The following is a 25,167-nucleotide window of genomic DNA, read 5'->3' on the forward strand; positions in this document are numbered from 1 at the left end:
ATTTTTTCCATCTAAAAATAGAAAAGTAACGACATCCCGTGTTATCCATCCGGTCTTCTCCCTGCAGTCTCAGGGTCATCACGACCACAGCCAGCCCGCCGGCGGCGCCGCCGACCACGGCGATCTGCTCACGGCCTTCGATGGCGTGTGGAAGGGCCTGACTGCGCTGGCCGGCATCTACCTCCTCTTCATCATCGAGCATTGCATCGGCATGTTCAAGCACTACAGAGACCAGAGGGTGAGATGGGTCGGCCAATCAGAACCGACGATCAGAGCCGCCCATCAGAACCGCCTCATACCCGCTGCCGTTTCCCCACAGGAGCTGAGGAAGCAGCTAAACAAGAGGAACATCGATGGGAACCAGTCAGACCATCAGCACAGCCGCCACTCCGACGCAGAATGGCTGAACCTGAAGCCGCTGGCAGAAGGTGAGAACGGGGTGTACAAACTTTATCACAGCGAGTACAAGGTGAGAACGGGGTGTACAAACTTTATCACAGCGAGTACAAGGTGAGAACGGGGTGTACAAACTTTATCACAGCAGACAAAATGAGAATTCGTCAGGATTACTTCAGCATGAAATGAATTTAATTACTAAGCAAATAAAAGCAAGAAAATTACGAGATGTAAAAATATTAGAATAAAGTCATAATAATAAAATTTGTTTACATATTATTTCAACTTTATTTTCATACTTTTGCGATTTTATGTCTCAGACTTTGACCTTATCCATGTAATTCAGTTTATTTTTTATTAATTCTCCGTCGCAATAAATCAAAGTTTTAAGGTGTTTTGATTGGTTGCCTGATTAAGCGAATGTTTAAATGTTGGGGGTTTCTTTGGGGAAAATACATTTTTGGATCATATTTTCTGTATTTAACGAGTTTTAAAAAGTTAATTAGAAACAGACTTGAATGCACCAAAGTCTGTTTTGAGTCACTAATTAACTAATTAAAGAAAAAACGGCTGATTAAAAGATAAAAGCCTCAGTCGTTCTCCAATATAATTTTGATTTGTAAAAATCTTGCAGTGATTTAAAACTAAACGCTCTCAGCTGAGGTGCCACACACGGCCCACGCGCCCCAGGTTTAGACGCTCAGGTCCGTGTCTGCTTCCTGGTTGTGACGTTTCGTCCTCCTTCATTCAGACCCGGACAGCTCCGCCGTTTCCTGCGACAATACGCACAACGACACGCAGCTCAGTGAGCTGCAGCCGCCCGACTCCCCCACCACCAAAACGCCGCTGGCGTCCGACGGCGGCCGCAAGGCCCGCAAGCACGGACACGGACACGGACACGGACACTCCCACGGAGGGAACTGCCACTCGGACCAGGAGATGAAGGACGCCGGCATCGCCAGCATCGCCTGGATGGTCATCATGGGAGACGGCATGCACAACTTCAGCGACGGCCTGGCGATCGGTGGGCGAAACGGCGACGCATCAGAAACAGCATTTCACATCACATCCTGTTTCAACTTCTGTGTTATTATGACTTTAATCTTTTAACTTTGTCCTTTTATGACTTCACTTTATCGCAATATTAAGACTTTTATTCTTACAGTTTTATGACTTTATTGCGAGTTTCCTGCGTTGAGGCGCCATGTTTGAAAACACTTTAAATCGCATAAAGATTAACTGGAATTAACAGATTATTGAGTCTGTAGATTGAATAAATGATGAAAATTGTAATTTTTTGTCGGTGTTGTTGATGTTTTTCTGTGAAGTGTGGCTGAAGCTTGTTTTGTGCTGCAGGCGCGGCGTTCAGCTCCAACATAACGGGAGGCATCAGCACTTCGGTGGCCGTCTTCTGCCACGAACTACCTCATGAACTCGGTGAGTTCAGGACCATCAGGACGGATCGATTACATATTACTGACACTAATCAGATCGATTTGGTGGATAATCTGGATTTTGTCCCACCAAGTGGGTTTCCAAAGCTGAAGGTGACATCAGCGCCACGGCGGCCATCTTGTTTGACGCGTTCGTTTTACAGCTAAAGGCAAAAAAGTGGAAATATTGAAACAAAAAGTCATGTAGAAAATGTAATATTAGGAGAATAAGTTGTACAGCAGGAATTTGAAATAATGTCAGGTTGCTTAACAAAAAGTCAAAATATAACAACAAAACTGTAATAATAGAAGAAAAAAGTCGGAATAAGACAAGAAATCAAAATATTGCAACAATAAATTCCATAAAAATTGTTATATGGTGAGATTAATAAGCTGTACAATAGTAAGTTAAAAATTTGTAATATCAGTACAAAGTTAGAATAATTTAGAATAAATTCATAATAAAGAATAAAGAAATTAATTTATGACACAAAAAATAAAATTAAAATGTAAAATTTGCTTCTTGTAACTTTAAAATGTTTTTTTTCTGGTAAAATTACGTCGATATTCTCGTCGTTCCTATTTTAGAAACCAGAGGAGCTGATGTTTTTCTCATCGTCTTTTTAATCATTAAATATGATCTGGTCGCTGTTGAAACGTCCAGAATTCGCTCTTCGGTTTCCTGTGGCTCATTGGTTCTGAATCTGATCGATCGATTGATCAATATTATAATAATACCGTAACCTGTTGTGAGTTCATGCGCTGTCGTTTCTGTGTTTTGAGCCAGGTGACGTTCTGCTCGGCTCATTTTGTGCACCAGTAAAATCTTGAATCTGGAAAACAATCATATTTTATTGATCACTAAAGAAGCGAATGATTGAGGTGAAGAGCCTCTGCTGTCGCGGCTCATCAGACGGATCGCTTCCAGAGCGGCTCGTCTTTCCGCATCTGGGCGGAAAAGCACCTTCGCAGCACTGAGGGCTCTTCAGCCGCACACGGAGAGGCTAATTGGCGGTGATGGTGTGTTAATTGCGGTAGACGCGGCGGGCGGTGGCGGCGGCGGCGGCGGCGGCGCGCCTGAGGCAGGGGGAGTGAGGAAAACGCGAGCCGGCGCTCTTCCTCCTGATTGATTGATGAATGAGAGCAGAGCGATAATGTATTCATCGCGGTAATTAGCGAGGAAAGGAGGACGCTGCTACAGGAAATGTAGGCCAACCCCCTCCCCTCCAGATCCAGGGCGTTTCCACGGAAACTCGGCCGCTCCTCGCGTTTGGCCCGGCGAAGATGGAAGAGACCAAACGCTGCAGCATCGCAGCATCACACAGAATAACAGGAAGACCAGAAACTTCCTGGGCTCTAGGGGGTTTTACTGCCTAAAATCACCTTTATTTTTGCTTTAAAAAAGTTTAAATTGTTGCATATAATCCTCCCAAAAATATAGGATTTTAACATAATTCATATTTAAAGTAGAAATGATATTTTCTAAGTAGCTTCTTGCTATTTAACATAAAATAAATCAGACCCTGAGATGCTGAGCACCAGAAATGGACTCCATGTTGGCATCATGTTAGCATCATGTTAGCATCACGTTAGCGTCATGTTAGCATCATGTTAGCATCACGTTAGCGTCATGTTAGCATCATGTTAGCATCACGTTAGCGTCATGTTAGCATCATGTTAGCGTCATGTTAGCATCACGTTAGCGTCATGTTAGCATCATGTTAGCGTCATGTTAGCATCATGTTAGCGTCATGTTAGCATCATGTTAGCGTAGCGCTGAACAAGATGGCTGAAAAACTCGTAGCAATAGAAACGTTTCCATCAGTTACTAATTATTGATTATTTTTTGTTTTAAAGATCTGAAATTCTGCCAAATTGTTTTTACGCCACAAAACTGCTTTTTATGTTTAAGCAGTTATAAGGCTGTTGCTAGGCAACCAGAGAGCGAGTTGAGAGCCACTTAGCTTAGCCGCCGTGAGAGGTTGAGTTTCCTCTGCCCACATCTCCCAGAATGCCTTGCGGTTCTGGATCGGAACTCATTGAAACGACTAAATATTATCTATTGATATTGCGCAACTATTGATCACGATATATATTTTTATTGATTTATTGCCCAACATTCAGTTAGCAAGAATTCAGACACATAAATATCTACATAAATATCTGGTTTCAACTGTTATAAATGTTCATAGAAAGGGACTTAAATTCAGCTGTGACTGGTAGTTTATCTGGTAGTTTGACTGGTAGTTTGACTGGTAGTTTATCTGGTAGTTTGACTGGTAGTTTGACTGGTAGTTTATCTGGTAGTTTGACTGGTAGTTTATCTGGTAGTTTATCTGGTAGTTTATCTGGTAGTTTGACTGGTAGTTTATCTGGTAGTTTGACTGGTAGTTTGACTGGTAGTTTGACTGGTAGTTTATCTGGTAGTTTATCTGGTAGTTTATCTGGTAGTTTGACTGGTAGTTTATCTGGTAGTTTGACTGGTAGTTTATCTGGTAGTTTATCTGGTAGTTTGACTGGTAGTTTATCTGGTAGTTTGACTGGTAGTTTATCTGGTAGTTTGACTGGTAGTTTGACGGGCTGTTTGCGGTTCCAGGGGACTTCGCCGTCCTGCTGAAGGCCGGCATGTCGGTGAAGCAGGCCATCGTCTACAACCTGCTGTCCGCCCTCATGGCGTACGTCGGCATGCTGATCGGCACCGCCGTGGGCCAGTACACGCACAACGTCACCAACTGGATCTTCGCCATCACCGCCGGCATGTTCCTCTATGTGGCGCTGGTGGACATGGTAAGGCCACACTGACCTCTAACCGGGGTTATTATAGATCTGTGTTTTTCTTTATTGTTGAGTTTTATTTATTTGTGACATTTTGATTGTCTAATTTTGGTCATTTTAATAATTGTTTTGAGTTTACTAGTTTTTATTAGTCATTATTAGTCACTGTTTAGTTACTAATTATTAGTTTCAGAGCTGATCAGCCAATCAGATGCTGAGTTGGAGTATCTGATTGGTTGATGAGAGCAGCAGAATGTCGCAACATGTTGCTACATGATGCTAAATGATTCAATGTGACGCTACATGTAGCTACATATTGCTACATGATGCTAAATGATTCAATGTGACGCTACATGTAGCTACATATTGCTACATGATGCTAAATGATTCAATGTGACGCTACATGTAGCTACATATTGCTACATGATGCTAAATGATTCAATGTGACGCTACATGTAGCTACATATTGCTACATGATGCTAAATGATTCAATGTGACGCTACATGTAGCTACATATTGCTACATGATGCTAAATGATTCAATGTGACGCTACATGTAGCTACATATTGCTACATGATGCTAAACGATTCAATGTGACGCTACATGTAGCTACATGTTGCTACATGATGCTAAATGATTCATTGTGACGCTACATGTAGCTACATGTAGTTACATGTTGCTACATGATGTATAAAATGGATGCCATCAATCTGTCGTTTCCAGCTGCCAGAGATGTTGCACGGCGACAGCGAGGAGCACAAACGCTGCCACCTGGGCCACTTCATCCTGCAGAACGTCGGCATGCTGACCGGCTTCGCCATCATGCTGCTAATCGCCATCTTTGAGGACCGCATCGTGTTCGACTTTGGCTTCTAGCGGCCGGAAGCCACTGCGTCCGTCCTGCATGCGCTCGTTGGTCTGCGTGTCGCGTCGTGTTGCTGTTTACGAAGCACAACGCCCATCTGTGTCGTCGTCTTGTCCTTCGTCGAGTCCCACCTGCTGATGTCATCACGCCGCATCCTGACGGGACCAGAAACATTCCTCCGCACAATATCTCGTGTTTTTCCGTCGTCTGGGTTCGTCGGGAACCTGGATCGGTAGAGTAGCCGCCAAACAGGGCTGGGCGATAAATCCAGTTCACTTTATACGTTTATGAAGTTTTTTGTGGAAAATCTGGATTTTTTTCACCAACACATCTTTTGTTCCAAAGTTCAGCGGACATTTTGTTTCGAAAGCATTTTTAACAGCTTCTGTTTATCTGGACTTTATTTAGAATTCGATGATGAAATATACGATTTTAGCTTGAAATTATGAGAACAAATATGTACGGAAATAATTAAATCATACAATAAAGACGCAAGAATAAAGTTGTAAAATTACCAGAATAAGTTTGTGATATTAGGAAAATAAGGTCGTAATTTTATGAAAACTCCAATTAGAGGAATAACAAAACAAAACTGAGCATCTTGTGAAATTATACTTTTGTATCATTAAAAGAAACTCTTCATTTTTTAACTCATTAGCATCAAATTATAATCAGTAGCAGAACTTTGTGCAACTGAGTTAATCTCAAACAAAGAATAAATGAACCGATAACATTAAAACCTTTTTTCTTTAAATTTTAAGAAGTTTTTCTGGTAAAATTGCGTCTTTATCTGCTAGTATGACTTTATTGTCAAAGCCAGTTTTTGAAAATATTTTCCTATGGTCTGTAGAAAAGAAAGCGAGCAAAAAACATCTGTTAAACTTGGATCTGGTGTGAAGAAATAGTTGCTTTTACTTTGGCGATGTGTCGCCCAGCCCTGCTGCCGGAGCTGTTAGCTTTAGCATGTCCAGCTGTCCGCCATGTTTCTGAAAGGATGTAAAGATCTGGAGCCAAACTGCAACGATTTCCATGTCATACATAAATGTTGTAATGAGATCTATGGAGCTACATACGGGCCATAAAGTTTGCACCAAAAATTTAAGCTGGAAAAAAAAAGATTGAAAACTGAAAAATTAAACCAATAAAACCAAAAATTGTTTTGAAAATTCATTTTGAAACCCCCCAAAAAAAATTTATGCAAAAAATGAAAACTACAAATTGATGTAAAACTAAAAATTATTTTGAAACTGAAAAATAATTCAAAATAAAGAAAAATTTTGAAATTGGAAAAAAAAGGTATACTTCTCAGATTAAACTTTTTTATTTTTATTTCTTTTGTTTTTCAGATAAAATAAAAAATTCTTGGTCAAACTTTATGGCACCAATTTATCTCCATAGCGAACCAACCTGAAGCTGTGAACTTGACTGCTGCGGTTTATTCCTGGTTCTGATCTATGCAGATTTTCTGCGTTTCTGTTGGACGCTGAAGCCGCCAAGAAACATTTTGCTCATTCCAGGCTCTTCTGTCTGAGAGTTTCGCCGCCATCTTCATCACATTCCACAAGCGCATAAGCTAACGCGGCGGCGTTCATGACTGTATCCTGTCACTGTGTGACATCACCGTCTGGTCCCGCCCGGCGGCGAATCATCCTCATGCTGTTTGAATCATGGAGCGTGAGACGCTAACGAGGTCCGACTGGACTCATCATGTGAAGGCATTTTTTAATTTCATCAAACGTTCACCAGTTTTCATCCCTTCATCAGTTTTTCTTGTTTTGTTTTTGTTTTAAGTTAATGAATTTACAGTGGCTCTCAAATCAACACAACTAATTTAACATATCAGATTAATAATTTTTACGTGACTAATCTGCACAATTCAACTAAAAACAGAAGAACATGATGCTCACAAGTGAACACGGTGGTGGCAGCATCATGCTTTGGATGCTTTTCTACCGATGGAACTGGAAATGAAAACCCAGAGGGAGATTGTTTCTCAGACTCCTAATAAAATGAGAAAATTGTATGTTTTCAAGATAATTCTGGATAAAAAATTTTTTATTTATTTTAGGTAAATTTAACCAAGACAAAAAGAGACAAAAAGATTATTTCAGTCTATGGCTGTGAATTCTCATTTATACATCAAAGTGTAAAATTAAAAATAACAGAGTGTGTAAACATTTGAAAGTCACTGTAAAGCTGAATGAAAATATTTAACAGACTTTGCTTTATGGAAGCCCCTTGCTGCCATGAAAAACATAAATGCCCAATATTGTTTTAAAGTCATAAATATAAAAATAAGTCAAAATTCCAACTTTATTTCAAAATTGTTTCAGACAGTTGAATGTATGACTTTTAAAGTTGAAATTAACTTTATTTCAAAATGTTGACTCAAAATCTCAAAATTTTGAAAGTCAAAATTATGACTTTTTCTCCTCAAACTGGCTTTCAATTTCAAAAATCATGACTTTGACTGTTGAAATTTTGAATTTTTATATCAAACTTATGACCTTCTGTTGGGCTTTTATTTTGTCATTTATGACAGAAATGGCCTTCCATAATAAATACATTAATTTAAGTAAACAGCCACTGTATGGGTCAAATACTTGGTAAGTAAGGAGCGACTGAAGTGACTGTGTGAATGAGTGAACCGACCCGGATCCGTTCCAGCAGAACCTGACTGTTTTTACTGTAATCTGGACTCGATTCATTTCGTCTCATGCTGTTGGACAAACATGGACTCCGCTCCAGGGATTCCTCGCTGCTGATTGGCCGGAAGAAGAAAATGCTTTGATCATCATTATTTTTTTTTATTATGTGTATATTTGTTTTTGTAAGGTATAAAATGTAACATGTCGCTGTTAGCCTGTTGGTGCGTTTTCCTGAAGAAGAAGAATAAAGTGAAAGGAAGATGCTGAATTATGCAGGTTCTGGTTTCATGACGTTAAATACAAATCAGTGTTTTTAAAGATGCACCTTCCTAAAGTATTCACACCCCTTCAACTTTTTCTTACATTCCAACCACAGACTTTATTTTAAGGGGATTTTATGACCAACAAATAGAATTGAAAGGAAAATTTTGCATTAAAAAAAAAAAAAAGATCTGAAAAGTATGGCATGCTTTTTTTATTTCTTATTTTATTCTCATATCACCAAATTAAATATTTAAAGCTGTCAGAAGTCGTTTTAAAGGATATTGTACAGACAGGATTGTTTTCAAAAACATTTTCGTCCACATGAAGCAAATCTGGCCCTCAGCGTTACTATGAATATGCCAAACCTATAGGGGGCAGTGTAGCGCAGAGCTCTCATGTTACAACAGGTTCACTTCTGTTGCTTACTCATTCTTCTGAGTAAAAAAAAAAGCCCATTATTATATAAAATGTCATTATTTACATTTCTGGTGTGAAACTAGCCTTAAATTTGATCCAGTAAAGGTTTTAAAAAGTTTTAAATTTGAGTTGGTGAAATATTTAAGAACTCTGGGTCCTCTGGAGCGGTGAGACCAAAACTGTCCTTCTAAAATATGAAAAAGTTCAAAGGGTGTGAATAAGATCAACTAATGTTCTTGGTGTGAAACATAAAAAAAACTTGGGATGTGGCATTACTCTGTAACTTAACAGAAGTTTAGACTCCAGTATTGAAATGCCCTAAAAACTCGATGAAAATCCTCCAAATGAGAACAGACAGAATCTGGGCCTCGTACATTAAACATTAACAAGCTGTGGTGCTGGAATGTTACCGAGCACGAAACTGGTGAAACTTCTTCTAAAAACTGAATGAAAGTATTTTTTTTAAAATAACTTCTTACATCTTTAAATTCATTAGATTTGGGAATAAGCTCATCTTTAGCTCACCTACTTTTTACAGAACTTTAAATCCAGTCAAACTTTTTCTTTGCACTTTGCTGTAAAACACAAACCTGTTTTTGAAAGCAGCTCACATTTAATGAGTTTGGTGTTGATCTGCAGCCTGTGGTTTATAAGGAAGCAGATCAACCATCTAAAGGGGATCACTTCCGTCTGAACCGGAAGTGATCCGCGCCATCTTGAAGGAAAACATGTCAACATGTGGACAAGCTGCCGCTGATCTACCGGCTGGTGAACATGAAATCAGTGCAGCACAGAAGAACTTCACCTGAACTCCACCCAAACAAACAACATTTAAACGGATTCGTGACTTTTCGTGTGAATAACTGATGAGTACAAGTAGTAAGAAACATGTCCGTCTTAGCTAGCAGGTAAAAGCTACATTAACTAAGCTAGTTTGGCAGGAAGTACTACAGTAAATATCAGAGATATTTAGTTTTACACAGAGGTGGGTAGAGAACTCAAAAATAGTACACAAGTTAGTAATGAGGTGAGCTTGTCCTAAGCTTGTTTATTGTTGTCATAGCTGTGGTGTAAAGGGAGACGCTGAACACATCCGGGGAGAAGGAAGCTTGTTTCTAAGCTCTCCCTTTCCAACTAGGTTTGCTACTTTCTCAGAAAAATGTTCTTGATTCCAAGAAGAGGCTGAGGATCTATTCACAAAAACAACTTGGGGAAATAATCGCAATACTCCCGTCGTTCACTTCCGACATCATGGCGGCTCAATGTGGTTAACAGTTGCAAAGGGTCCATACTGTGAATCCCGTCTTCAATAAAGACAAAGGCCAGATGGATCTAATTAACTGGATTTATTCAACTTTTATTTACACACTGGAACTGAAACAAAGCTGCAGCTACGCGTTGAGCTGGCAGAGCAGAGCGACGCCTCGTCTGATCCAGTGCTCTGCAGGGACGTCGGTGTTCAGCGTCATGGCGATGACGTAGTTGGTGGAGTGTCCGGTGGTGGACAGAGTGCCGCGCCGCTCGCTCGTCTTGTAGACCGGAGACAGGTAGCTCATCCTCTCAGGAATGTCCAATCGCTTCATGGGCTTCAGCCACATCTACAGAGCAGAAGACGGAGTGAGGAGTGCGCTAACGAGGGGCGTGGCCAAAGCGGACGGGGGCGTGGCCAAAGTGAGTGGGGGCGTGGCCAAAGTACAAGGGGCGTGACCGAAGCGGACGGGGGCGTGGCCAAAGCGGGCGGGGACCGGCTAGCCTTGAGCTCTGGTGACAGAAACGCTAACATGTTTCACTTTAAGTTGCTGAGGTGAATAGAATTAGCGTAATGATGCTAACAGAGTTTTATACAGTTAGGCTAATTGTGAGAACATAAATATTATGATCTATATACACAGATCTGCTGCACTTAAGACATTTTTAAGAAAAAAAGTGGACATTTCTGAGCCTGCAAAGTAAAAAATTAGCAACAAAATAAATGAACTAATTAATTTTTTTTTCCTTTGAAAAGTCAAAACTTTGGTAGAAACAATTTTTGAGATGAAGGGCAATTTTTTTTCTTTTTAGAAAACTTGAAAATTGCTCAGTTTAAAATGTAAAAAAAAAAAAGAAATCCATAAAAATTTGAATTTCAAAAGTTGACCATTTGTGACTGCTCAAACTCAGAAATTTCCTAATTTTTTCAATTTCTAAAATTAATCTAAAACAATCATTTTGGTAGAGGAAATTATTTCTTTTCTATCTAAAATACGGCGCCGTGCTAAACAGATTCATGAATTTTGTTCATAAAAAGATTACACAGAACATTCAGCCAAAACGTGAATATCAAATCCAAGACTGCAGTGCTTTCAGATGAAACTGTGACTTCATTGTGCCACCAGTCTGCAGTTTGCGCCCCATTCTGGGCTGTTTTCCAATGGTATTTGCCCGGTGTGGTAATTCAGTGAACCTCAGGGTCTGGATGGAGCAGCAGGGACTAACCTGATCTCTTTGTTATCCAAACACAAACAAATTGAAACTTTGGGGACGTGAACTCGTAAAAGCATGAATCCCCGGGAGTTATTATGAAGTTCTGCTTATGCAAAAGAGATAAACTGGGCCAGTGAAGAAAAAAAAACATCTTAGACTGAAACAAAAGCGGTTTGTTGAGCAGTGCAGAGTGGGGGCCTTGGCGCACATTTACATTTCAAAGTTGCTGTTCTTCTTTTTTTCACCCGCACAAATAATAAACACATTTTAATGAAGTTCTGTTCTTGTTAATAAGACGCCCTGAAATGCCTGAATATTTAACAAGTGAGGCTGTTGCATTATTCATATTGAGAGAAAGGAGATAGAGGAAAGAAGAAGTTCTCAGCTTCGTCTTTCCGCTCTGATGATCCACGTCGGGCTGAACAGTGAGGGGATGGCCGGCTTCCCGCAGGCTGGGAGACAAACTAGAGAGAATCAGGAGACGCAGCGCTGCAGGTCCATATGCAGCGCTGAACCCAGGGACGCTAACAGCAGCAGAAAAATAAACTTCCATCTTGCAGCTTCATGCAACGTCAAGCAGACCTGAACTGCCTTTGTTGCCACAATTCTTTTCAGTGATGATGCATCTGGGGTGTGAATACTTTTTCCACAGTCAAATTCAAACAACTTACAAGCATTAACCCTAAACAAACCCTATCACCAATCCCAGTACTAACCCTACTGCCAACCCCAGTTCAACCTTTAAAGGCAACCCCAATGCCAACCCTTTGGTACAAAGATGTTCTGTTCCGCCTGGAATATTTGAACGTTAAAGTGCAAAACTTGATGCGACATAAAACTGCTCCTTTAAAATTCATGTATAAAGTGTGCTAATGCTAACCCCACTATCAACCTTAAAACAAATCCTATTTCCAACTTCATCTTTATCAACAAAATCTGGCTTGTTTGACAAACAAAAATGCAGAAAATAATTTTAATGTCAAAGTTAAAACTTAATTGAGCGTCACCTAGACCTGGAATATTTGCAAATTCAACCCTAATTCAACTCAAATATGAATTAGTAGGGGAAAAATGTGAGGAAATGTTGATTTTGAACGTCTTGAGGTTGTAAAATCATGTAAACCTGGAGGGCCTGACCGCCACCAAGTAATAACACGCTGCTAACCACATGACCACAAGGTGGCGACAACACAACAAGCTGACAATTGCTAAGAGCATTCTTTGCAAACCGGTGTGATAAATTCAGAAGTTTGTTGATCTGCAGAACCTCACCAACCTTAACTCAGATTATTAGTGTGTGTGTGTGTGTGTGAGTGTGTGTGTGTGTGTGTGTGTGTGTCTGTGTGTGTGTGTGTGTGTATGTGTGTGTGTGAGTTTGTGTGCGTGTGTATGTGTGTGTCTGTGTGTGTGTGTGTGTGTGTGTGTGTGTGTGTGTGTGTGTGTGTGTGTGTGTGTGTGTGTGTGTGAGCTCCTCACCACTGGCATGGAGTCGTGCAGCACTTTGGGGAACGACTCTGCCAAAAGGTTGGTGTCCCTGTTCCAGCGAGCGCCGTCGAGGAACAGACCGTGGACGTAAACACCTGACAGCAGATCAGATTCTACGTTCACACAGCAGGAAAATGTGACCTAAATCCACAATGTTTACCCATATGTGAGTTTTGCACGCCAAAAGATCAAAAAGATCAATTCTGCAATTATTGATGGTCAACAATTATCTGTCATCATTGGTGGCCATGCTAACTAGACTGATTCATGACAGGCTATGCTAGCATTGCTACAGAAGGGTGATTGGCAGCGCTAAGACCCGCCTCCTGGTTCTGACTGGTTGTTTCTAGTGAGCTTTGGAAGCACTGGGAGAAGGCAATGGAGCAAAGTCTTTTCACGGGTCTCATTACACAGAGACAGTTTAAGAATATTTTTTGTAAAAGTTGCAGCTTTGCAGAGGATCAGTACTGCTCAGTCTGCGTCTAGCCGTCCTACCGTCTTCTGGGGGGTCGATGTATTCACCGTCGTCCAGGACCTGGAAGTCGAAGCCCAGCAGGTCGATGGGAATTGTGTGTTTCCTGGCATAGTTCTGCTGGCTGCCGGTGAGGAAGGCCTGGGTAAAGAAGAACCCGGAGATCCAGAAAACAGGAGGCGTACCGTGATCGTACCAGTCCTGGAAAACAAGGAGAGGAAACGCAGTTACACGCAAACAAAATACAAGAGGATGGATTCACAGATCAGTACTGCTCAGGGTAGAACTGCCCTGCTCAGGGTAGAACTGCCCTGTTCAGGGTAGAACTGCCCTGCTCAGGGTAGAACTGCCCTGCTCAGGGTAGAACTGCCCTGCTCAGGGTAGAACTGCCCTGCTCAGGGGCAACAAAAATCATTTCCATTTCAGGCCGCATCAAGATCAAAGGCTGTGGCAGAATGATTAAATAAAAATACTTATGAACAAACTGATTACAGTTTTCTCTGCTTTATATTTGCATTTAAGATTAAATACTCAACATCTGGTCACAATAATGTCATTTGGTTTAACTGATAAAATAATTTAAGCATAAAACTTGAGTCTGTAGGCTGAAAACATGACACTTCAAGCGTTTCATATCAGTTGATATTGATAATTATTGATTTTTTAAAAATCTGTTAAAATACTGAAACTGTTGGTGTAACCTGCTCTGCTTTCTCCAGTTTCCACTTCACGGCGGTTTTTATTTTTAAGCCTTTATGAGTCTTTGTGAGGAAACTCGAAACTCCTGCTGCCAGTTACTTTCACCAAAGCGAAGGCGTATGTAAACTTCTGACCCCACTCAGCTGAGGCAGTGGGATCCTGATCTCCCTCATTGCCCCGCCGCCGGTGGCAGCGGCGGTTCTGTCTGAGGTAAGGAACTCGTGACTCTGCAGTTCAGCGGTCAGGAGTCACGCAGACATTCCTGTCCGCCGTCACACACAGGATCCTTTCAGCGTAAGGAGGGAGGATGTCTGCTGTGGGAATGAAGCGATGGAGCGGCTCGTTCCCGGTCACGGGGCTTCCTGGGTGGTACATTCCCCCTTTCATAACGGCTCATGTGTTGCATCCTTAAGCAGGTTCAGATTAGTGCAACATTTTACTGTCAAAATATTTCCAGTTTGGATACAAACAAAAAGTTTTTCATTATCCCATTATGAATTCAAGTATGACGGCCATTTTTTGACCCTTTTCAATCAGTTATTGCAATAACATGTTACCTGTTATCATGACTTGGTTGAACTTCATGTCACATTGTATGTTTTCCACTGTGGTCTTTGTTTTTAAAGTGACAAAATGTATCAAAATCTGTTTTTGAATCCAACACCAGTCGATAACTGGATTCAGATGAAGACGTGTCACAAAAGGAGTGACAATCGTCTTCCGACACTTTTTAAATAACTTTTAATATGCTTAGCGGTTTAGGATTAGCAGAACTAAATTCTTGTTTAGCAAATTAGTGGAACATTTTGGTTAGCTGTTCCCATCACTGGATACAACCATGGCGGCCATCTTAAAAGACCCAAACATTACCAGTAAATATGATTTCTGTTCGACAAATCATGCATGATCTGACTTTAAAGTATTCATGTGTGTTTAAAATGGACAAATTTGGCATAAAAATAAATCTTCCTTGATGCTCATCTTGAAAAATGGCTGCCATCTTGAATTTTTCAGAAGCTATGTTTTTCTTTTTTTTGTTTTTTTTGTGAAGTTCTTGTATCTGCATCCGGAGAAGATCTACTGTAAATATGAAACAACGTTATTCCCAGAGTCGAGTAAAAACGCCTCACTGCGCGGCTGTTCCTCATTCATTATTAACACAGGAAAAATGTTCTGCCTCTGCTGATGCCCGGGGCTCATCTGTTTATCACAACTCTACAAAAAATATTCCTCCTGTTAACAGAAACAGTCGCTGAGCTTTCAGGCACCTGTAAGAACTTGAGTCTCTGGAGGAAGTCGTTGACGTAGCCGCCGAGTGGTTTCAGGCTGGGGTACGACTTGTTCATCCACATGCCGGGAATTTTACCTTTCAGGATGCTGTTCACGACTTCCTCCAGCTCTGCTGACATCACCACCAGACCCTGCAGGACGACACGCACATATGAGCATGTACGGCTGTAGAGCTACTCATAAACTAGCAGCAGAGCTAATATTCCTCTTAGCGTGTTAGCGTCTTTGCTAACTTTCATGGCTTCCCCTAGATTAACTTTTTCCAGATATATTCTCATACAATAATTTATTTGGGTATTTAGTAAACTTTCAGTTAAATAAAGTTCAACATATGTGTTGAAGTTTTGGTTCAAGTGATAAGATGTTTATGTTCATGCTTTTATTTTGGAGTTCCATTTCCTCTCCAAAAAAGGTTAACGCACTGCTGTAGATCTACAGTAAAGAGTTTTAAATATGTCTGACCGAAACCCTGCTGTGGTCAATTAGGCAAAATCAGCAACATAGTTAGCAATAATCAATAAATATACCACTGAAGCCAGGGGTGAAAGGTCAAGCCCAACCGTTCAGGTAGGTGTGTAATAAATTTGACCCCGTTGAGAACGATGTACTGCCTTGCACCGCATGTTGTGTCATTGATGTGGTCGTATTCAATGCTATAGCATTAGCCTCCACTAAATTCTATGTTGCCGTCCCATTTAGCATTAGTTTCCCATAAATACAATGTTGCTGTAGCGGTTTAGTGTGATCGTCCGCTAAACACAATGTTGGTGTGCAGACATTGTGTTTACTATGTGCTACAGCAACATAGTGTTCAGTCAAATACAATGTTGATGCAACACTTTATTATCCAGAATGAACCCAAAAACTCACTAATGGCTAAAACAATAAAGCTTGTGGTTGAGGTGCAACTTGCTATTAGACGTCGAACCAAATCAGGTTTCCTGCTTCATCCGGACTCTACCTTCAGTCTGTTGACGACTGTGGACTTCAACATGTTTGCTCTGTAAATACAAAAGTAGCTTTTCATATTTAAACGGAGTGGAGATGACAGAAAAACCCACCGATGACTTTCTGTCGACTCGTTTAACAACATAACTCTGGTATCTAAAGCATCCGCTGTTGAAATCTTTAATTCGTAGCTTTTGGCTTTCAGAGACATTTTGAAAGCAAACAAAAGGCCTGATTGAAATGACGGATCCACTAAATTCATTAAGCACTGGAGCAGCTGTCAGTTCTGACTGATTTCTGAACAATATGCTAATTATAATCACAGATGCTGGAATATTCACACAGTAATTAATGCTGCAGTTGAACCAAAATCACAACATAATAGGACAAACAAGCCAACCCGATGACGGTTGTTCACCTTTCATTCCAACAGGACAGATGTTGCTTATTATTTACAGAGCGGCGCACATGGAGACTCTGCTTTCTGTTTATTAGACATTAACCAGCTTTTCAGGAAATCTAGTGTCTTTGTAGCATCCGTCTCAATCACAGGCAGCAAACTGCAGCAGAAATCACATTTCTTTCATCTAAACAGTTTTAGTTTTTTTTCACCATCATGTCCAGGAAACTCAAAAATAATTAGTAACAAAATATGATTTCTCCTTCACTAGCTGCCACTGCTGACTCCAACTGAAATTGATTGTAGATGATTGAATGTTTACAGAATCTGATTTTCAGCCAAAGTGTTGAAACACTGAGAAACTGTTAGCTTTGTGGTTCACAGATTTAAAATCAATAAGAGGTGATGATTTTCAGCCACTGTATATAGGAACAAGAAGAATCTTAGCTGTGCTAATGCTAAACCGTTGAACAAATAAAAATATTAGCAGAAGCTAATGCTAACTACTGACATTTTTAAAAATGACTGCGATGGTTGTGATGGAGTATACTTGTACTAAAACCTGCAGTGGTTGGTGCCAGCATCAGCACAGCTAACCAAAAGGTTCCACTAATTTGATCAACAAGAATCTTAGCTCTGCTAACGCTAACCATTAAGATGGCTGCCAACCAGTCTGCGTCACAGCTTCACCTCCTCCAGTTGTGAGACTTACAAACTACAAAGTCCTCAGTTTCAGTTTTTGCTTCATATTATCGCTTTAAAGAGCTGAACATATGATGTCACACAGCCATGCTAATGGGTTACGTTTTATGAAAATAATTGGCTTAAAAGGGTCAAAGGTCAGCTGGAAATTCGCGTGGCTAATGGGAAATATGAATAACATGCGACCTGAGGAGTGACCAAGCTAATTTTCATGCTTGCATCCATCCACACTTGAAAGATTTCCCCAGCAGTAAGCTGGAGTGCTGCGAACCTTTATGGCCTTCTGGATGTTGATGCAGGAGCTCCGGATGGTGAAGAGCAGGTTGTTGAAGCGGCCCATCTCCTGCACCAGCACGGTGTTCATGCTCTGCTTGTAGCTGGTGGGGAAGCTCCGCAGCGCCGCCTCCAGGTCGAAGTCGGGAGGCAGCTTGCTCAGGATGTCGGCTGCCACTTCAAACACCATGTCGTCGGTGGATTTGGCGTCTCCGCCTCCGGAGCGCGACTGATCAGAGACACGGAGCGGCGATCAGAACATGGAGGCGTCTCATTAAAAATGACAGCTTTCTGGGAAGAATGATCATTTTCCGCTTCTCCTGCGTCACATCATGTCTTCCTCTTCAAACACTCCAAGGTCTAACTTCTGAGTCATCACAGTGATGATTGAAACTAAAACATCTCAAAAAGAAACAATCTGGGGACACAAGTTATTGATTAATGAGTTAATCTAAAGTTGATTCATCTTATTGCTAAGCGGCTATTTTCTTAAAAGCCTGACGTTTCTCTTGTATCAAGTAAGTTTAACCACCTTTGCGGGTCAATAAATTGTCCCAGAAGTTATTATTTTATTTTCGAGACCATCTTCAAATGTTTTAATGGTAGTTAAAAAAAAGATTTTAAATAACCTTTAAATTCTAATGAACATTTAACACATTTTAAATATCGCAAAAATAAAGGAAAGAAAGAAAAGAGAACAAATAAAATTACATAGAAAACTCTATAAACAATTATTCTTAAATAAAAGGACCAAACTGAAGACTTTTGTCATCCAGTTTTTGATAGAAAGAGAAAAACAATAAATTATAAAAATGTTAGTTACTAAACTTGTTTTCATTTCTCATCTGATTAAGTGACTTATTACTTATTGCGACAGATAAAGAACATGGTTCTACCTTTTGTTAAAGCTTGCTTATAAAATCAATTTGTGTTACACTTTACATTTTCTATTGTCAGAGAATTATATCCGGAGTAATTTTTTCTTTTGTATCAGTTTTGAATTGCAGCTGAGGGCCCGACAGAATCAGTCTGAAGGCCACAAACGGCCCCCGAGCCGCACTTTTGGACACCCTTAAGTTGATCAATTTAAAGAAATGGAAATCTAATAACAAATCAATTGTTTGCATCCTGAAAACATACATTACGAGCTTCTTCCTAATTTCAACTTTATTTTCTTATTCCAGGTGGAAGTCGGAGCAGAACAGCTTCACATTTTCCGTCCAATTTCTCCCACACACCAATCTGACACACTCTCATCAGCCGTTCTCAAGCTCATTCATGCTGATAATTATTCACTCTAATCTGCGATTCTTCCGCTTTTCGTCTGATCCATTCACCTACACGATGTTCAGCCAGCGGTAATGGATAATCACCGGCGAACGGCGGCCGCGTTACAGTAGCAGAATGACAAATAGCTGCCTCATTCCGCTTTAAGTGCGTCACTGTTTATCGATCATTGAGACTGATGAGAGCGTATTAGATGCTAATGAAGTCCACACATGACTGACGCCAATATTAATCTTGCCGAATAATATTAATAGGAATAAATCCCGGAGCTCTAAATTTAACTTTAAATGTGCGAGTCACGGTGCGTCTGGAGATAATTGTCTATTTATCTGTTGCAACCAAAAAACGTCTGACGCTTTGGAAGTAAGTTGCTCTGTAGAAACACACACACACACACACACACGCACACACACACACATGCACACACGCACTCAGCTGTGAGTCTGAAAACTACATGGACGTAGAAATAAATCAGCTAGAAGTGCGCAGGAGGAGCAGCGACTCTTTCATCTCGAAGTGGGCGTTGATGTGAAATCTTTGGATTTGATTTGCAGTGAACGGTTTGAGAGTTCAGAGCTGCGGTATCATGATGTGGGATCACAGGATCCACCAGAGCCAGAAATACTGAAAAAGTCAACTGAAATATTTATGTTTGGTTTATTTTAATGTAATGGAATAAAATTAAAGGGGAGAAAACGAAGGCCAATTAATTCATCTTTTGTCTTTTTTTTTATTCTTGCTAGAATAAAAAAAGAAAGAACTATTTAATTTGACCTTTATTATATAATCACACAACAAAAACACAGAATCTCACCAAGTATTTTGGTCTGGTTTGGTGCAAACATCTTATTACACTTAAAATAAGAAATAAATCTGAGCTTTTTCAAAGTAAATAATTCCTTAATCTACCTGTCTGAGGTGATCTGACCGCAGCGGGGCGTAGCGTTACCTGTGTGAGCAGGATGCTGTCAAACAGCAGCTGCGTCTCGGCCTGATCCTTGGTGATGTCCGCGTTCGCGTTCATGCCGAAAATCTCCGGCGACGGGTTGAGGGGAAGCGACTTGGTGAACTCCAAGTAGCTGTTGTACTGCGGCAGAAACGACGGCGGCGGGGCGGGGGGCGAGAGGTTAGACATTTTTAACGCCACATCGGAAAACATCTGCAGTAATAACCCTCACTGAAAAACAACTGTGCTACAAAGATTGCTGGCATTTGTTTTAATGAATATGTAAATGTGACTTCATGAATAAAAGATGTGATTGGAGGGGGGTGAAGTACGGCGGAACAAAATGCCAAATAAAATGCTGCTCGCCGCAGACCGCGCCGCGCTAACAAATCCATCAGCCGTCGGTGACAGCGGCCGCCTGCTGCGCCTTATTACACACATTTTATCTGCTGATGACTTTTTAAAGGTGGCTCATCAACAGTTAGAGCGAACTCTGGGTCAGGGGCTGCGGCTGCTGGGGAACTCCAGAGTTTATGGAGTTTTTAAAGCGCCGGCGCAGCCTGAAGCAGCGCTTACCCGATGGCCATTAGCTGGCTTTCTAACATCCTTCAGCAAAATGCAAGGCTTTATAGATGTAAAAACAACAAAATCCACCTTTAATTTGACATTTAACCTTCACAATTTAATAGAAATATAAACAAACGTGCTATAGGTTGAAAAAATGGAACAAAATCAAGTTACGTCTTTAACCTGTTGCTTTGTAAAAGCATCTTTTTCTATAAAACATATGAAATATTAGAGCAGTTATTGTCAGAAAGGAGCTGAACTTTGACCTGGACTGCAGGTCAGTGTCGAATGTTTTTACAACAGACCATTAAGATAAAATATTGCACAAAATTAATTTGTAAATTTATGAGAATAAAACTTTAATATATGATAATAAAGTTTTAACACCTACATTTAAAAGCAGTCTGCATTGAAATGAGGATTATGGAGCAATTTGTGAAGTTATAGTTTGATATCAGTTTTTCAGATAATCATCTTTTAACACGTCGGCATTAAAACATGATCAGCATTCAGAGTTTGAAACGATGATGCTGATGACTGAGTCAACAGAACCAGAAGTGGGTCTGACTTACATCGCCGTCTGGGGGCACGTAGTAAAGCCCGCTGGAGTCAAACAAGTAGTCGGGGTCATCGATTAGTTGTGTCGTGTAGAAGATGGACAGGATGGTGCGCAGAGTTCGTCTGTCCCAGTCGTCCGTGACGCGTCCTCCGTAGTTGCACTCTCCAGTCATGTAGCGCAAGGCGTCGAACGGGACGTCCTGGAAACACAAGTCAGTAAAAGGTTTTAAATATAAAATTACAGTGAGAAAGTAGCTCAGCTATGCTAGCTTGACTATGAGAAATCTAACATGTAGATGTGCTGTGGAATTTGCCGTGTTTTGGTTTATTTAACATTAAAATAAAGTGAACCCGATTCTCAGAGATAATCAGTAGCTTTATTACTTTATCACTTATTAAGAAAATGCTAAATAAATATCAAGCTGAAAACGTGAAACTGAAACAAACTGAACTCTGTTCTTTGTGTGGGAAATGTTTGTGTGTTTTTTTTTGTGTTGATTCCTGATACACTTCTTCGTTTTTTAGTGTTACTGTTCTTCAGCCACGGTATCTTGTGGAAGCACAACAGACGACATAAACTGGACTAACTGCCTCATTTGTTTGTAAAACGCTGCAAACCCCATAAAAAAAACTTCAAAATGCAATAATTTGAAAATTCAATAAATTTTGGAAATATAAAAAAAAAAACAGACAATGTCCACATTTTTTGGGTCATCGATTGTTTTCTCTTTTGTTTATCATTCCTCACTCGACTTCAGGGGCCAAACAAGTTCATTTCAAGGGCCACATTTTGGGCATCCTCGCTTTAGCGGCTTACAGAGAGACTCCAGGAGAGTTTCACTGAAAATGTCACCATCTACAAAAAAAGAGAGATCTCCCGGCTCTCGATTTCCGCCGTGAATGTTGGAGTGTTTGTGGAAAAATGTCAAGAGGAGCTCGGAAAATGTCTCATGTAAGGAAATACTTCATTAAGTCAGAGCCAGAGGCGGCGAGATAATAAAATGTGACTGTAGGACCTGGTACTGCTCCAGGAACATGTGCAGCTGCTGCACGGAGATGCGCAGGTCCGTCTCGTTGAACTCGTACGGGATGTTCCAGCCTAACGGACCAAACTTCCTCCTCTCCTGTGTCAAGGCGTGGAAGAAACACAAACCGTACAGCAGCTTCTTGAACACAACCTGGGACAAACACAAACAAAAGGATGGAGGTTATTATGGAGCCCCTGCATGTCACTGTTCACATTTGGAAATTTTGCACATGCGCACCTCAGTGGAGGGCATAAAGATGATAGAACCGTTATACAAATGAAACCTGGAGTTGTAGGTACTGTTAACTTAATGCGGTGCTCCACAGCAAAGGGGAAAATAACAACAACAACTCAAAACCTGGTTTTCTTCTTTCTCACTGCGCAGGTTTGGTGCCATAGCGTTCAGATCGTTACAGATCTGTTTTTATGTTTGATGTTTATTTCGCGATTATTGATTAGTGTTCACTGTAATCGATTAGCTACCTCTGTTATTAGCTAAGCTACTACAGTGGCGGTTAGCTAATTTAAACTTCTAATCTATTGATGATCTGTCAGAGTTAATGTGCGTTTTTTAAATGAACCAAAACACAGAATTCTGCAGCACATTTACATGCCAAAGTTGTCATAGTCAAGCTAGCATAACTAAGCTACTTCCTGTCCCTTGCTATTTTTTTTTCTTAATTAAAACTTTCTCCTGACCTTGATATCTGGTTGCCATAGTGTAGCAAAGCACTGCATCCCTTTCAATTCAATGTCAGGTGTACATTTCACATGTTATATTGATAATTTAAGAGCTAATGCTAATCCTCGTCGGCTAGCAGCTTTTGGCCTTCTAGCAGGGAGATGGGGGCGTGACGTGACACTACAACTGGCTTAAAATAGTAAAAACTACGCTAAAACTAAGTAATATTTAACTAGACGTAACTAATATAAATCAGCAAACACACTGTAAAAACTAATTCAATCAGGCAAATAAGTCACAACAATAAGAAACAAAACTGTATGAAAGTCAGAACTATTATAACCTGATAAACACCAACGAACTGACCGGCTTGTTGGAGCTGTTGAAGAACTCGGGGTCGGAGATGGGGTCCATCAGGTAGGAGCGGCCGATGTTGGAGCGGAGGCCCTTGGGAGCCTCGTTGGTCATCTTCACGCCGTTCTGCAGCACGGTGACGGGGAAGGTGGGCGACGGGTAGCTGGTCAGCCACAGCCTGAAGTCTGGGTGGGTGGAGTCAGGCAGCAGGCCCTGCTCAGGGACAGCACACCAACCGCTCAGCCGGGTCGGAATAAAACCACATCACAGGCGCCATTGGTTGTTTCTACCTCACAGACTCTCTCCAGTATTGGCATCCAGGAAGTGGCTAAGTGGCAGTTCTGCAGGACGACCCAGGTGCCGTCGTTGACGCCTGTCTGAATCATTTTCATGGCTATTGGACCCTGACCTTGACCCAGAGACAGGGAGGTGAGCTTGTTGCCTGAAAAGCCCTGAGAGAGCAAACCAGCAACACATTTCATAAAATTATTCAACTAATAGTGTACAATCATCTGCAAAAATACAAAATCTTACCGAGTATATTTGGTCTAGTGTCTAAATAAAACAAAATTAACTGATAAATAATTTTTCAATAATTCAAAGAAGCTTGTTTTAAGTCAATAATTTCTTAATATTGATGAAAGAAATGCTACTTTAAGTGAAAAAGAAGAATACATTGTTCAAATTATGGAGCTAAATTGGTGCCACAAAGTTTGGTCCACTTTTTTTGATTGGAAAAAGTAAAGAAAATGTAATTGAAAAGACAAGCTTTGAAACAAAAACATATATATAAGCTGACAAAATATATATGTGAAACTGAATAAAAGTTTCGAACTGAAAAACAAATTATAACGTAAAAACAAACAAAAAAAAAGTGAAAAATAAATGTTAAACTGAAAGTATTTATTTGAAGCTGAAAAACTAAAATAATTGTAAAATTTAGAAAACAAATCTCACTGAAAATGATTTTGCAATTGAAGGAAAATATCTGAAATTAAAAAAAGATTTGAAACTGAAAAATAATTTTAAAATTGAAAAAAAAAAGAAACTGAAAGCAGTTCAAAATAAATTTAAGTTTTTAAGTTTTATTTTTTAAAATTTTTTCTTAGTTTTCTCAGTTTAAAAAAAACTTAAGCAAATATTATGGCCCCCATTTTGCATTAATTTTAGATCATTTGGGGCAAAACTGTGTAAGATTTTACAAATTTTACAAATTCTGTAAAATTTGATTTGTCACCCTGACTTGAACTTCCGTTATTTTTGCACCAAATGTGGCTCCATATGAGGCTCCCAGTGTGGTCGTACCATTTCGTCTCCGAATTTCAGCAGCGCCGCCATGGGGTCGGAGCCGGGGGACAGGATGAAGATGAGGGGAGCGCAGCAGTGGCTGTCTGAGAAGGCCGTGTTCAGGTTGAAGGGCGGCGGCTCGATGAAGGGTTGGCCAACGCTGCTCGAAACAAACTCCTGCACCATCGGGACGATCTGGGGCAGAGCAACGTCTTCAGTGTTCATCAATGCCAAGCAAACTCTCAGTCATCGCTGTCGGACAGACCTTGTCGGGTCGGAGACATCGGATCACCATCATCTTCTGAAACTGGGTCAGGTTGTCCTGCCACATGCCAGGGAATGGAGTCTGATGGGGGTTCTGCAAACATTTAGAGCAAAAGGACAAAAACAGTCATATTTAAAAAAAAATCTAAATATCGTACAGACTCAGCTGGGGAGAATCCAACACAAGAACACGGCATGTCTCAAGTCTTTACTCCGTCACAAACACACATTACTGTTTTTGTGACAGAAGTGACATTTTAAAACAAGAAGATATATGGAAAGGGTAATAAATGTGTATATGCCAGAAATATCAGAGACTGAACACTACAGTCTAGATTCTAAAGACTAGAGACCAAACACGAGCCAACAGACACTAGGGACTAGAATCTGGACACTCTGCACTGGAGGTCGGAGACCAGGGACTGAAACTGGGCTCTTGGCACTGGACTCTGAAGGCCGAACAGATGAGAAACTCTTGATGCCTTAAAAGTTGTTTCTCCAACTTTTGCGTGTGAAAAATATAAAGTTTTGCATGTCAAACAGAAATGTCAGAAGGTAGGTTGTAGAAAACTGAGAATGTTGTACCATGGGAATAAAGGTATAAGTGGTTTCCATGGTGGGGACGGACGTTTTTATTCTGATCTCCTAGGATTTCTGTAAAAACG

General features: G+C 40.5%; 2 protein-coding genes across 6 annotated transcripts in view; one reads left to right on the forward strand and one right to left on the reverse strand.

Annotated features, from left to right (window-relative positions):
- slc39a10 (solute carrier family 39 member 10) overlaps positions 1 to 8,385 on the forward strand; it is a 121,029-nt gene extending 112,644 nt beyond the window's left edge. For all 5 annotated transcript variants that reach the window (XM_055052963.1, XM_055052965.1, XM_055052967.1 and 2 more), the window contains exons 5-10: positions 68 to 238; positions 320 to 428; positions 1,148 to 1,420; positions 1,753 to 1,833; positions 4,426 to 4,616; positions 5,328 to 8,385. In XM_055052963.1, the coding sequence (XP_054908938.1) occupies positions 68 to 238; positions 320 to 428; positions 1,148 to 1,420; positions 1,753 to 1,833; positions 4,426 to 4,616; positions 5,328 to 5,480 (978 nt within the window). In that variant the 3' untranslated portion in view covers positions 5,481 to 8,385. The remainder of the gene's footprint in view (positions 1 to 67; positions 239 to 319; positions 429 to 1,147; positions 1,421 to 1,752; positions 1,834 to 4,425; positions 4,617 to 5,327) is intronic.
- Positions 8,386 to 10,133: 1,748 nt separating this feature from the next.
- The window catches only part of dnah7 (dynein, axonemal, heavy chain 7), an 80,118-nt gene continuing 65,084 nt past the window's right edge, over positions 10,134 to 25,167 (reverse strand). Inside the window, exons 54-65 of the mRNA XM_055052797.1 lie at positions 24,504 to 24,596; positions 24,257 to 24,433; positions 23,242 to 23,403; positions 22,964 to 23,164; positions 21,905 to 22,066; positions 20,903 to 21,088; positions 19,767 to 19,904; positions 17,529 to 17,759; positions 15,186 to 15,338; positions 13,242 to 13,419; positions 12,738 to 12,841; positions 10,134 to 10,396 (exon numbers count right to left, since the gene is read on the reverse strand). Coding sequence (XP_054908772.1) covers positions 10,190 to 10,396; positions 12,738 to 12,841; positions 13,242 to 13,419; positions 15,186 to 15,338; positions 17,529 to 17,759; positions 19,767 to 19,904; positions 20,903 to 21,088; positions 21,905 to 22,066; positions 22,964 to 23,164; positions 23,242 to 23,403; positions 24,257 to 24,433; positions 24,504 to 24,596 — 1,992 coding nt within the window. The 3' untranslated portion in view covers positions 10,134 to 10,189. The remainder of the gene's footprint in view (positions 10,397 to 12,737; positions 12,842 to 13,241; positions 13,420 to 15,185; positions 15,339 to 17,528; positions 17,760 to 19,766; positions 19,905 to 20,902; positions 21,089 to 21,904; positions 22,067 to 22,963; positions 23,165 to 23,241; positions 23,404 to 24,256; positions 24,434 to 24,503; positions 24,597 to 25,167) is intronic.

The sequence above is a fragment of the Poeciliopsis prolifica genome, unplaced genomic scaffold (assembly GCF_027474105.1).
Source record: "Poeciliopsis prolifica strain line A6 unplaced genomic scaffold, Auburn_PproV2 SCAFFOLD036, whole genome shotgun sequence".
Lineage (NCBI taxonomy): Eukaryota > Metazoa > Chordata > Actinopteri > Cyprinodontiformes > Poeciliidae > Poeciliopsis > Poeciliopsis prolifica.